At 53.9% G+C, this 13411-nt stretch overlaps 1 protein-coding gene across 1 annotated transcript in view; it reads left to right on the plus strand.

The window, feature by feature from the left end:
* The window catches only part of LOC118018583 (A disintegrin and metalloproteinase with thrombospondin motifs 14-like), a gene marked incomplete at its 5' end in the record, with an annotated part of 71415 nt that overhangs the window by 13980 nt on the left and 44024 nt on the right, over positions 1-13411 (plus strand). The window contains 2 exons of the mRNA XM_035017204.1: positions 6695-6851; positions 13107-13297. Of these exons, the coding sequence (XP_034873095.1) occupies positions 6695-6851; positions 13107-13297 (348 nt within the window). The remainder of the gene's footprint in view (positions 1-6694; positions 6852-13106; positions 13298-13411) is intronic.

The raw sequence follows: 13411 nt of genomic DNA on the forward strand, positions 1-13411 counted from the left end.
ACAGAGCTCCCTAGCAGCTGGGTGCGTTCCCACGAACCTTTGGTGTGTCCTTTGTCATCTTTAAAATTACCCTGACCCGGTGCAGCCTCTTCTTCTTGGCAAGGACTTTCTCCCTTAAGGATCCTCAACCCATGGTATCTTTTCCCTCAGGGATTTCGTCCCGTGTACGGGCAGGGATCTGAGCGAGGAGGCAAAGCCAGGTCTCGGTGGAACCAGGAGTTAGAGGCTCACCACCCTGTGGTTCTAGGATGCTGCTCCCAGCACTGAAGCCACAGGCGCCCTTCCTGAGCCACGGGGACTCCCAGGCACACCGTGAACGAGGGTGATGGTAACCCTGGCAGCAAATGGGAACACGGGCACTGTCCTCGCTGTGTGCCTGGACCATTCCAGCCGCTCTGTGTACATTCCTCAGAGCAGGCCCAAGGATCGGTGCAGGTAAAATCCGGAGACACAGGGATGTCGGAGTAACTTGTCCAGGACGACACGGTGCGAGAGTGACAGCACCCAGGGATGCTGGCTCGCGGCTCGCTGCATTTACCCACCATACCTACCACGGCGCTTCTCCCCCGAGAGGGATTCCTGCTGCAGATGCACTGGGAACCTTTCACCCAGCACTTCCCAGGGTGTGGGGCCTGCAGAGGTCATGGCCCTGGGAAGGGGGCGAGCAGCCGTCATCCCAGATAACTACCTCCAGCTGGTGGGGGCGGTCGGGGCTTCTTCCGAGACTCCAGCCTGTTCTGGGAGTTCTCCTTCGGCCCGTGTGGGGCGGGCAGGACAGGGCACGCCAGCTGAGGACGAGCCGGGCAGCTCTCCGCAGCCTCCGGGGCTCCTTCCTCCCGCCTGTCCCCGGAGCGGCTGCTCGGGAAGAATCCGCGCTCAGACTTGCCTTGGCGGGGGCCCAGGCCTTGGCGGCGCAGCCTGCCGCGAGCTCCCGCGGCCTGGGGCTTCCACAGCAGGTTTGAATTACACGGCATCGCAGCGTCCGCGGGCCTTCGTCCCAGCCGTGCTGACTCACGCTTCCGCGGTCACGGGCGGCCCGCGCGGCTCGGGCACGAGTGCCGTCTGAGCGCGCGTGTTGTCTCCGTGCCTATGTGTCTGCTGTCGGCCGGCGCGCGTGCGGGCGCCGTCGCGTCGTGTGGCCTCGCCGTGCGCGCGTGGCCCTGTTTGCACGCATGTGGGTCATCTCTCATTTCCGTACATGTGTGTCATGCTTTTTTTTTAAACGGCTTTGTTGAGATACAGTTCACGTAGCACGCAGTTCACCTAATTTAGTGTGCAGTGCGCCGAATTTTTGTGATATGCGTAGAGTTGGGTAATTATCACCACATTCAATTTGAGGATATTTTCACTATCTCAGAAAGAAGCCCTGTGCCCTTTTGTGCACCGCCCCCCCCCGACCCCCCAATCCATTACCCCAGCCCTTGGCAACCACTCATCTTTCTGTGTCTATAGACTTCTCCATTCTGGATATTTCCTATGGATGGGATTGTATCCTATATGGCCTTTTGTGACTGGCTTCTTTCACTTGGCAGGATGTTTTCAAGATTCATGTGTGTTTTAGCATGCATCAGTTCTTCGTTTTGGGTTTGTTTTTTTTTTTAAAGATTTTATTTATTTGAGAGAGAGAATGAGAGAGAGAGAGCACATGAGAGGGGGGAGGGTCAGAGGGAGAAGCAGACTCCCCTTGAGCAGGGAGCGGGACTGGATCCTGGGACTCCAGGATCATGACCTGAGCCAAAGGCAGTCGCTTAACCAACTGAGCCACCCAGGCGTCTGGTTTTTTTTATTCATCCATTCATCTGTTGGTGGGCATGTGGGTGGTTTCTCCTTCTTGGTCACCGGGAGTAGGGCTGCAGTGAGTGTCCGTGTGCAAGTTTTTGTGTGGACATTGGTCGTCATTTCTCTGGGGCGTGTACCAAGAAGTGGAATTGTGGGGTCCTATGGTCACCATTTAGTATTTTGTGGAGCTGCTAGACTGTTGTCCAGAGTGGCTGCATCACTTTACCTTCCCTCTGGCCGTGTCCAGTGTGGAGGGGGGCAGAGACTCTGGCAGTAGCCTGCCAGGGCTGGGGTGGGGGTAGTTTCCCAGGTGGGGGATCCCTGAGGGCATGAGCGTGCCAGCAAGAATGATCGAAGAGAGGGTGAGCGTGGTGATGCCGGAAGGAGGGGCACTAATTACAGGAGCTGAGTTCTGGAGGGGGAGAGGGAGGGGAGCGGGAGGTGAGGACGGGCACAGCGGGGGGAGTTCATAGGATGGTGGCAGGGCAGGGGAGAGCCCGCCTAATGGTGCCTGTTTTCTCCTTGAAAACAAGAGAGGAGGAGGTGGGGACAGTGTTAGGAGTCTCAGCCATCGGGAGAGCTGGGATGCAGACATAACAGGGAGATGCAGCAGAATCACCAGCCAGCATCGTGCTCACATGAGAGTTGGGGCCGCTGATTCCAAGTGAGACCAGCTCTGCGTTGGTATGCAGACCTGGAGAGGTTGACTGGGTGGGTTGAACCAGGGCGGAGGCTTTTCTGGGACAGTGGGAAGGAGGAAAAGGCAGGGACAGAGCTGTGGGTATTCACAGAATTCTTATGCATCTAGACTGAGAAGTCCAGTTGGTAGGAAGGGAGGTGAGGACTTGGCGGGCGTGGGCAGTGGTGGTGGTGGGGTATGGACAGTGATGAAGCAGTGAGGTCACGCACTGGCAGTCTTGATGACGCTTGGTAACAGCTGGAGACAGAGTGTGGCGGTTGGGTGAGCAGGACGGTGGTGGGAGGGAAGCGGACACCTGCAGTGGGGGTCTCTGAGTTCCAGCCAGAGACACCATCTAGGCCAGGGCTAGAAGCAGGTGGCTGGGCTGGGGGTGGACCCGAGGGAAGCCATTTCAGGTTCTCTTGCCAATCCCAGTTGTGTGCATCACCCCAGCCTCCCCTTGCTCGGCTTTCTTTCATTTCCTACAGTGGAACGGTTTTAAGCTGGATTTGCTGGACGCCTAGAACGTGAGACAGCACAGGTGGCAGTAAAACCTTGGTAATGGAATTTCCAGAACAAGTTTGGGCCCAAGAATGTGCTCTCCTTGGGAGGTGGCGGGATGGTTGGTTGGGTTGGAGGTCTGCTCTACTTCTTTCTCCTCTGGGGAGGCCCCACATAAGCTCATCTTGGAAGGAGAAGAAGGAGGGGACCTGGCTTACCCTTCACCTGGCTTCACTGGATCTGCCATCTTGAAATAGGTCCTCCTGGGCATTCTGCAAAGGTTAATGAATCTGAGGGCACAGCAAGGGGCCTCTGGATTACGCTTTGCTAGAAGGAGGGCGTGTGGCTGTCCTTTCAGCACTCAGCCACCCACCTGTGCCTGGACCCCAGGCTCTGTCCCTGCTCTCTGTCTCTGCACTTGACCTCGCACAGATGGAGTGCTTTCCTGTCTCAGCCCAGACTTCGGCACCCCCACGGGACCCATATTTCAGTCTTTGGGGGTCTCTTCCAGGAGAAGTGTTGGCTTATTCTACCCTTGCCTCACGGTTTATGTGCAAGTACGTGCAACTGCAGAATAAACACGTTTAAATATACACATGTACACATACATACTAATTCTAAAATAACGTGGCTTCAGTTATCTGCTAAGATATGAGGGACCTCATCCTGATGGCAGACAGCTACCAGTGATCTGCTGAACTTGCTCAATTATGACCTACGGCAGGAGACAAGGATAAGCCAGTGCCTACCTCCCCCATCACCACATGGCCCGTCTCCTTCAGGCGCCCCGGGCTTACCCTCTGGACCTGGGGGCTTCTCCTGCAGGGAAGCTGGGCTGAAAAATCTGGGATAGTATGGCCTGGAGGCCTCTGGATGAAGACACAGCAGAAGGCATTACCTTTGCAACTGACATGATGTCACCGTCCATATTGGAGATGTCAAACAGGTCCCCCTCAGCCACTCATCTCCCAGGAAAGGCCCCTCAGTAGCAGCTGTAGGAAAGGGGTCCAGAGCCAGGCTGCTGGTGGCCAGGCCTGCGCCTTGGAGAGAGTCCATTTGGAGAAATGGCCTGAGGGCCTGCATAATATGTGGCTCAACTGGATATAACCAGCTGTTTGCTGTTGTTTGTGTTGCACGAAGGACCTTTCTAATATCTATCTCCACTGAGTTGCTGTTTCCACGAGAAGAAGGTCTGGGGGAAAACAGATAGGGCCAACATTTATTTTCCAGCAACTTATGTTCTGCCTTTTCTTGATGTCTTATACAGAAATTTGATTTGATTTGAGTTCTTTAAAATTAGCCACCACTTTTCAGAAATATAAACATCTCATAAATTGAGAGACGGGAGTAATTTGGCAGGGAGGCAGAGAGCCAGAACATTCCCGTTGCCAGTCTGTCTACTCCAAATGGTGCCTGGTTTCTTGGCAGGGCAGAGCTGGAGATAGTCCGCTAACCCTCTCACGGTGCAGATGGGGAATCCGAGGGCCATGGGGGAGGGACCTGCCCAGTCTACCTCCTGATCTGGTGGCTGACCTTGCCCACCCATCCCCTCTCCAGGAGGAGGGCCTCAGAGGCTGAGGGGACACCCAGCCTGGACAAGAACTGCCTATCGAGGCCAGACGCAATGCCCAAAATGGACCAGGAACATTGCTGGCAAATTCTGTCCTTGACCCGCAGTGGGATCAAGGTGGAATCCACAGTCACAAAGAGGTTTGAAACTGATTTCCCAGGTTGTATATTACAGGGCTTGGGTCTTTGCCCTCCCCAGTTAACCGGGATAGGGAAATAGGGGTTTGCTAACTCTTCCCTGGGGAGAGGCCTGTGCTGTCACTTACTTGCTGGGTGACTGGGCAAGTTTCTTTTTTTTTTTAAGATTTTATTTATTTATTTGAGACAGAGAGAATGAGAGACAGAGAGCATGAGCGGGAGGAGGGTCAGAGGGAGAAGCAGACTCCCTGCCGAGCAGGGAGCCCGATGCGGGACTCGATCCCGGGACTCCAGGATCATGACCTGAGCCGAAGGCAGTCGCTTAACCAACTGAGCCACCCAGGCGCCCACTGGGCAAGTTTCTTAACCATTCGGAGCCTGTTTCCTTATCTGTGAAATGGGTCTAGTATTTGCATCTATCTTATAAGGCTGTTGTAAAGATGAAATAATATATGTAAATATAAGTGGCAGATAGCGTTGTTACTAGCAGTGATAAGAGGACTGTTCACAAAGAGTAGAGTTGTAGGGAAGTGTGTTTCAGCTCACTAAAACCTGACCAGTGTCCCTGCACAGAATAGGTTAGATCTTGAAGGAGGGAGCTCTCTGTTGCTAGAGGCATCCAAACAAAAGTGAAGACCTCCCCTGAGTAGGGAGGTAGAGGTATTGAAGCTTCAGACTGGGTAGGCATGGCAATCTTGAAAGGTCCACGATTGTGGACAGGAGGGGTGAACTGGACAGCAGGGCCTTGCAGTCCAGCCCGATGCCGTGCGGATCATTCCAGAGCCTGCATCCCTCATGTGAGGCCCTGAGATCTGGTGGCCATATGGGGCAGGCAATGCCAGAATTTGAGGAGTTGCAGTAGCTTTGGCGGGAAGAGGATTGGTGGCGGCCGACCCCGTGCTCAGTAGGTCTTAGAGGACCTCGTCTCAAAACAGGCTGCGGTGGGGAAACTAGTGGTGTTTGGTTGCGTAAAGTCACGGCTGCTTTAAAAGGAGGGGGCTCCTATTCAAGTGGAGAAGGTCTGATAGATTGGTAAGAATGGTTCCTTCATGCGCCGCCTGGTGTTCACGGCTGCATTCGCAGTGTCTGGAGCGGTGCTGGTATTCAGTAGGCACTCAGTAGGTACTTGTTGAATGAGTGAAGGAATTCAACAAATATATGTATTTCTTCAGGACTGCCTACTATTTTCCAGGCCCTGTGGTGGGTGGGCTGGTCTGACTGCTTTCTAGGCCTGGTGCCGGTGGGGGGAGGGTGTGAGCTTGCGCAGCTCAACACATCGAGTTGTGTGTCTCGTTGGCCCCTGTGATTATTGCCTTCACTGGGGGCTAATAACACACTTGCCGGACTTGGCCAAGGTTATATTTTTAATGTTTTTATTTCCAAGGCCAACACCTGATTATTTTTACAGACATATTTTGATGCAGGCGAAAAATTAGATTAAAAACAGAGCACGTATTCCTGTGCCCTACTCTGGCTCTTTCGTTGTCAGTGAACGTTAGCTGCTATCCCTGGTGTAGATGCACACATGCTTTAAATCTGCAATAATAGCCCTTTGTCTTGGAGTGGGGAACCAGCACCCATGTGAGGGATAATTAACCTTTACCAGTGGGCATTTCCCTCCTTGTCTGCCCTGTAGGTAAAGGCAGATCTTCAGGATGGTGCTTTGGGGTTGGAATTCTGTGCTCTGTGGGGGGGGGGGGGGGAAGGGGGATGTATTTATGGCAAAGCCTTTCCAGCGTCCCCCTCCCCCCTCGAAGTGCTGGAACCCTTGGTTTAAATGAAATGTTATGTGGAACCCCGTGAGTGCACAGCACAGGAAAAGTGGATCTGCTTTGCTTTAAATGGGCATGGCCCCCCCCTTGCTCAGCGTCTTCCCACCCGTTCCCACCTCCCTGCCCCCGAGGAAGGGTCTGCCCGCGGGTAGTCACACACATTTGCATTCACAGATGCTCACCTGTTCTGTGCTGTGTATTTACACTTCTTCTCTCTCCCCCTTTGCTCCTTCGGCTTGCTGTGGGCCTGGTTCAGGCGGGCCTCATCCGCACGGACAGCAGCGACTACTTCATAGAGCCCCTGGAGTGGGGGCAGCAGAAGCAGGAGGCCCGTGGGAGGACACACGTGCTGTACCGGCGGGAGGCCGTCCGGCAGGAGGGGGCCCAGCCCGGCGGGGACCTTCACAATGAAGGTAGGCACTGGGCAGATCCCTGAGCTCCACCTCTGCCTGGACCTGTGGTGTTTTTAGGTCACTTCTGACCTTAACCTCTCGAGCCCTGGCCTCAGTCTTCTCATCTGTAAAGTGGGGCTGGAGCATGTATACCAGCAGAGAAACCCCAGTGGGTTTTAGGGGCTACTACAGCTGGCTGGAGTTGGGGGGCCAGGTGAGCGACTCGAGCCCCCTGAACTGTGGCCCTAGGGACTCCAGAGGTCTCTGCATGGCTCTACATCGCTTCGGAAGGTGACTTCCCTGCCTAGCGGAAGGTGCAATGGCTGCAGTTGGCTCTTCCCCCCTGAAAATCAACTCAGCCCTTGGGAGCCACAGGAAGGAAGGTCTTAGGGCACTCGTAGAGGGGGGACTGCCAGGTATCAGGGCATCAGGGTCAGCTTTGTGTCCAACAGACCATTTTTATTTTTTTTATTTTTATTTTTTTATTTTTTATTTTTTTAAAGATTTTATTTATCTTTTAGAGAGCAAGCGAGAGAGAAACAGCATGAGAGGGGAGAGGGTCAGAGGGAGAAGCAGGCTCCCCGCTGAGCCGGGTGCCCGATGTGGGACTCGATCCCAGGACCCCGGGATCATGACCTGAGCCGAAGGCAGACGCTTAACCATCTGAGCCACCCAGGCGCCCCTCCAACAGACCATTTTTAAATCCTACATCCAACACTGTCAGCTAACCTAACCAAGTTGCTTAACATCTCTGAACCTCATTTTCTAATCTGTAAAGTGGGGGTGATTGTGGCTCTCTCAGGTTGCGTGTATTCGCAATGGTGTATATAAAAATCCCAGCGTGGAGCTTGGCACATAGCAGGCGTTTGATAAATGATTGCTCTTATTCCAGTATTGTTATTAGGGTGACTACTGCCAGGTTAGGGCGAGAGCCCCTGAGAGCAGCCCGGCAATCTGCTCGGCAGCCCGCACGTACTCAGGACGCGTGCTTTTGTGACCGACGCGGGGGATGCAGCGTGTGCTGGTCCCGGGCCCATAGCCAGATGCACTGTCCCACTTAGCTTGGTCATGAAGCCCCTTTGGCCAAGAGGACATGAGGAGGCCTTGGGTGGAATCTGGCCGTGAATGGACTGCACCCTCCTGCCAGGGCCCTGGTGGGGTGCGGCAGAGCGGGAAGGAATGCTGGAAACCAGTTGTCCCCACATACAATGCCTCCTTTGAAGCTCTGGCTGCCCTCCCAGTGTGGCTCACAGGAGAGGCCGAGCTGGGTGGTGGAGGGCTCTGCAGGCCTAGAATGGGGGTGGGGGACTGGGGTAGATTTCAGGGGCAGCCTGGGACAGCACCATGCCCTCCACTGTGGCTGGGAAGAAAGACAAGTTTCGTTGGGCTCCATTTTATCTAAAGCCAGTTCTGAACAAAAGACCATAAATCTCCCGTTTGGGGGAGACCCACAGCCGTGGGCCTGGAACCAACCACATTGCTTACCATCACGGTCAGTGGCTGGGAAGCCCAGACCGCTGAGCTCAACAGGGTTGGCACTCAGGCCCAGGAAGGCTGGTGGGGCTCCCCATCATTAGGGGAGTCCTGGGCCTGTGGGTGATGCCATGACCCGGGCCCACCTGTGTCCCTCCTTAGACTAGCGGCAGTGGAAGGCTTTCTTGGAAACCTGTGACACTGTTATTTTAAGACCACTGGTGGGTCTGAGCCCAGAGAGTATAATAGCATTTCTGTGTGTGCCTGTCTTCATTTATCATTCTCGATTAAGTCGAAAGGTTTCACCTCACATCTGTGGGTTTACCTCTTAGCACCCAAAGAAATGCCTCAGAGGCCGAGGCCAGGCAGTCAGAGCCTGCTTAGCTGCCAATAAATGGGCTTTTGAGCAATCTGCCTCAGCCTGAGCACCTTCCTCCATCTCTGTCTGCCCCCATGCCCCATGCTGCCCAAGTGTCAGCCCAGCTCAGGGGTCCCCTCTCCTGGATTCCTAAGCCCTCTGGATTTCTCCTGGGACCGTCTTCTTGTCCCAGATAGGCTGGGGGCCTTCCTGGAGGACAGATATCATGTCTTCATGATCTTTGTTCCTTCACATGAGCTCTGCTACCCCACCGGGTATGGCTTTTGTCAAGCAAGGAGAGGAGGCATCAGAAGACCCATCAGATTGATTTTCTAGCTGAGCTGTGGCCTGTGGAGGGGCTTCAGCCCCCAGGGCTCCATGGTAGAAGTATCTGACATGCACCGATGAATTTGGGGGTGGAGGGGACTCTTCCTGGCACTCAGGGTATGGTCTTGATGACTGCTTCCTGAAGAGGACATGCGTGTACCCACAGACTCACCCACTCATGTGTAACACACTACACTTTGGAGTCTAGAGGTAGAAATTCCCCTGGCTGGACCTCCAGGTGTGGCTGGCCCCCTCCTAGCCCCTCAGGGACTGCCCTGTGGACCCTGCTTGGCCTCAGGGGCTGTGCCCTGGACACTGCCATGCTCTGAATGCTGCCCTCTCTCTCCTCACCCCACGGCCCTGCTCTCTATAACCCCTTCCCACCCTACGGTCCCCACCTGTGGAGGGAATGGGATGCCACGGGGCCATATGCCCCTGTGGCCAGAGTTCCAGCTCTCTGGCTGGGGGCCAGGGCCGTCGGACGTGAGGGCAGCTTGTCCCTTCAGGGGCAGCCAGCCAGGCTGGGCTCTGGGCTGCTGCTTATTTTAACTTGAGATAAAATCCACCATTTTAATGATTTCCAAGTATACGGTTCAATGGGTTTTTACTGTGTTTACAATGTTGTGCAACCATCACCACTATCTGATTCCAGAACATTTCTGTCACTCCCATAAAGAGCCCTGTACCCATGAATTAATGACCTCTCCCCTTTCCCCCCGCCGCAACCCCCGGGCAGCCACTCATCCACCTTCTCTCTCTGTGCCTATTCTGGACATCTCGTGTAAAGGGAATCACGCAACGTGTGGCCTTTTGTGACTGGCTTCTGTCGCTTAGCCTGTGAGGTCCATCCGTGTGTAGCACGTGTCAGTCCCTCATTCCTGTGCACGGCAGGGTGATATTGCAGTTGCATGAACAGACCACATTTTGTTTATCTCTTCATCTGTTGATGGACATTTGGGTTGTTTCCATTTTCTGGTTATGATGATAATGCCGCTGTGAACGTTCGTGTATGAGGTTTTGTGTGCATGTATGTTTTCAATTCTTTTGGGTATAGGACTCGGAGTGGAATTGCTGGGTCCTGTGGTAACACTGTATTTAACTTTTTGGGCGACTGCCAAACTGCTTGTCAAAGCAGCTGCACCATTGCGCATTCTCATGGGGCTTCTTGGGTGGGCTCTTGGAAAGGCTCCCAGGGGCCTACTGCCCCCACCCTCCCCACTCGGAAGGTTACCTATGGCCCAAAGGATGAGAGATGCAAGAGGGTGTGGGTGGCCCCTCTCCAGGGCCTGTGGTGGTGATGTCAGCAGGCCCTCCCCACGGCCCCTTGTTCTTTTTGCCGAGAGGAAAATCTGGGTGGGCCCTGGGAGGGAGCCCTGGGTTTGCATTCTGGGCTTTGGCCATTAACCTGCTGTGTGACCTGGGATGAGTCAGGCAACCTCTCTGAGCCTCCCTTTGACAGACCTGGCTGGGAGAGCTCTAAGGGGTCAAGCTGCACATTTCACTTGCAGTTGGTAAACCTTCGGGCCCTGCTCATGTGTTGGGAGTGACTGTCATTTAGTCTCCCTGCTCCATGGAGAGAATGCTTGCCCCCTCTCCTCCCCTCCTCTCTCCCAGGCATTTGTCTCTGGGCTGCTGTACTCACCATTGGGCTCGGGCGCCAGGTTGAGCGAGGGTGACGGTGGCCTGAGCCACGGTCACCAGCCTGTGCATCACTCCGAGGGCTGGCCACACGTTTCTGCTTTCCCAAGTGGGCCAGTGGGCACACGTTTTTCCAACCCTTTAGTCTAGTGCTTTCCTTCCTTGGTGCTTGCAGGCCACTAACTGAAGGGATGATAAAAAGAGACAGTAGCAGAGTCCCATGGTTCCCTGTTGCCCTGTCCTCAGATTTTAGTTCCTGAAGGATCCATGTCGATAGAGCTGAGAGGCAGAACTTGGGTCTCTGCTGAGGTACCCGTGGAACCCTCCATGAGGGTCACCCACACTGTGGCTGATGTCACCCTACACTTGCTCACAGTGGATTTTGCCGGTGTACTTCCCTCTGCTCGGGACCCTCTGTTCCCCGTGTTCCAGCAGGTTGTCTCCTGTTCCCTGTCTGGCCCAGCTTAGACGTCCCCTCCTCCAGAAGCTTCTGTCAACTCCCCAGTTCTGGTTTGGGGCTCTGGTGTGGTAGCCTTCCCTAGTCAGTCTTCCTGTAGGCCTTGAAGTTATCATACTATTACCTTCTGGTTCCTTCTCTGTCATCTGGGGCAGGCAGTGGGCTGAAAGGCAGGGGACCTTCATCACACACCCACCTAATAAGTTTGCGCCCCTCCTGCGGCCATACCCCTTGATACACACTGGGCATGCTTTGGTGGCATTTTCCTGTCCTTAGCTCCTGTCCCACTCTGGGAGATTCTTGCATAACTGGATATTCTTAGAAATCAGTGGTTCAAGTATCAGAACTTCAGGGTAGGATGGTGGGGAAATCATGAAATGTTAAGGCTTGAAGCCTTCTCAAGAGACCCCCAGGCTCCTATCCTGCTTTCTTAGTGTGGGGGAGGAAGAATAATTTCCCCTTTACTCTTCTAGGTTCTTGGCTGAGGCACCCTGTAATAAACGATTAGCAAGAATAAAATAAACAGAAGTTGAACTACATGGATACCTCCTGTATATGTGGAAGAGGCCCAGGGAAACTGAGTAACTCCCTCAAATGGTCCAAGCCACCACCTTAACATCTCCAGCTAAAGACAAAAGACGATGTTGGTGGGTGGGGAGGAGGAGTGAGTTATGGGAGGTTACCAAGAAAAGCACAGTAAACAAGGGGAAGGTTATGTGGATTTAAGTCATTTCCTTCTTTATTGATAAGAATTTCCCGAGATTTAGAGTCATCCTCCTTTTCCTGGTACAGACAGGGAGACACCCTTACAAATGGAGATTTTCCTTCTACATGAAAACGTCTCTTACAAAAGGCTCACTCCTACGCAATTTCTAGAGCTTTTCCTGTGTCTGCCATTTCTTAAAAATTAGTCTAAAATAATCCTTGTGCCACAGAGACATATTTTAGGGTGGCAAATTTTGCTCCCCTTCATTCGTTTTTCCCACAGTGTCCTCAGAAACCCTTAACTCCACTGCCCCAACAAATGTTGCTCCAGTCTTTTCAGACTAGGGTGTAGATGACTGATAACTGCTTTGGGGGCTACCTTTCTCGGGAGCAGCACCGATGGTGATGTTTCCAAGCCTGCTCCCTTGATTTGGACAGACCTGGACAAGCTACTCTGGACCTCAGTTTGTTGACCTGTATATTGGGGACAGGAACCTGAGAGTTGTAAGGATTGGATTGGATTCGATTAGATTGGGGGTCAGCAAACTAAGGCCGCCACGTGTTTTTGGATTTTAAGTTTTACTGAGATGGACATACTTGTTGCTTATATATTGTCGATGGCCACTTGTATGCCAAATTGAATCACCGAGACAGACACTATATGACTCACAAAGCTAAAAATACTATCTGGTCCCCTACAGAAAAAGTTTGACAACTCCTAGATTACGTCATACAAGTTCATGAATCCTAGTTAAATAAGTATTTTTGCATTTTGCCAAAAAGGCAAAGCGGTGATGGTGACATTGGGTTGCTGGCAGTGATGGGGAGGGATTTGGGGGGGACATACTCCAGGGGTTCCTGCATAGGACTGCAGTAACACCATGATTTTTTCCCTTTAGGGAGAGGTTTCCACCCACTGCTACCTTTGATTTTTATAGCCAGCTCCTGGATAAGAGATCAAGGATGGTTCATCTCTGAGTCACAGGAGGGGAGGGGAAGGCTTGCAGGGGTGAATGGGCCGGGCTAGAGCACATGGGGAGATAGCGCTGAGTGGGAACTGGGATCTAGGCTCGTGACTTCCGGCAAGATACCCCTTCTCTGCTGTTCATCGCCTCAGAGACTCAGCCATGGCCTGGTGCCCAGCTAAGGGCTTGTGCCTCCAAATTCAGTGGTGTGGCATGAACCCTCATGCTAAGTTGGCTTCCAGAGGCAGGAAGAGAGCCCACGTGATGGGGCAGAGGGGGCTGGTGGGCAGGGTCCAAGCCATAGCCTCTCCTGTGGGTCTGACCTCTGTCTCTCTTCCCATCCTGGTTGGCAGCCTTCGGCCTGGGCGACCTCCCCAACCTGCTGGGCCTGGTGGGGGAGCAGCTGGGCGATGGGGAGCGGAAGCGGCGGCACGTGAAGGCGGGCAGCTACAGCATCGAGGTGCTGCTGGTGGTGGACGACTCGGTGGTGCGCTTCCACGGCAAGGAGCACGTGCAGAACTACGTCCTCACCCTCATGAACATCGTGAGTGGCCCCGCGTCCCGGGGCGTGGGGTGGGGGGCGTGGGGCACCACCAGTCTTAGAGCAGAGCCGATTTCTCTCGGACCTGGTGTTTCAGGTGCACGTACAGCTCGCTCC

The sequence above is a fragment of the Mirounga leonina genome, unplaced genomic scaffold, assembly GCF_011800145.1.
Source record: "Mirounga leonina isolate KUSES-001 unplaced genomic scaffold, KU_Mleo_1.0 Mir_107, whole genome shotgun sequence".
In the NCBI taxonomy this organism is placed as follows: domain Eukaryota; kingdom Metazoa; phylum Chordata; class Mammalia; order Carnivora; family Phocidae; genus Mirounga; species Mirounga leonina.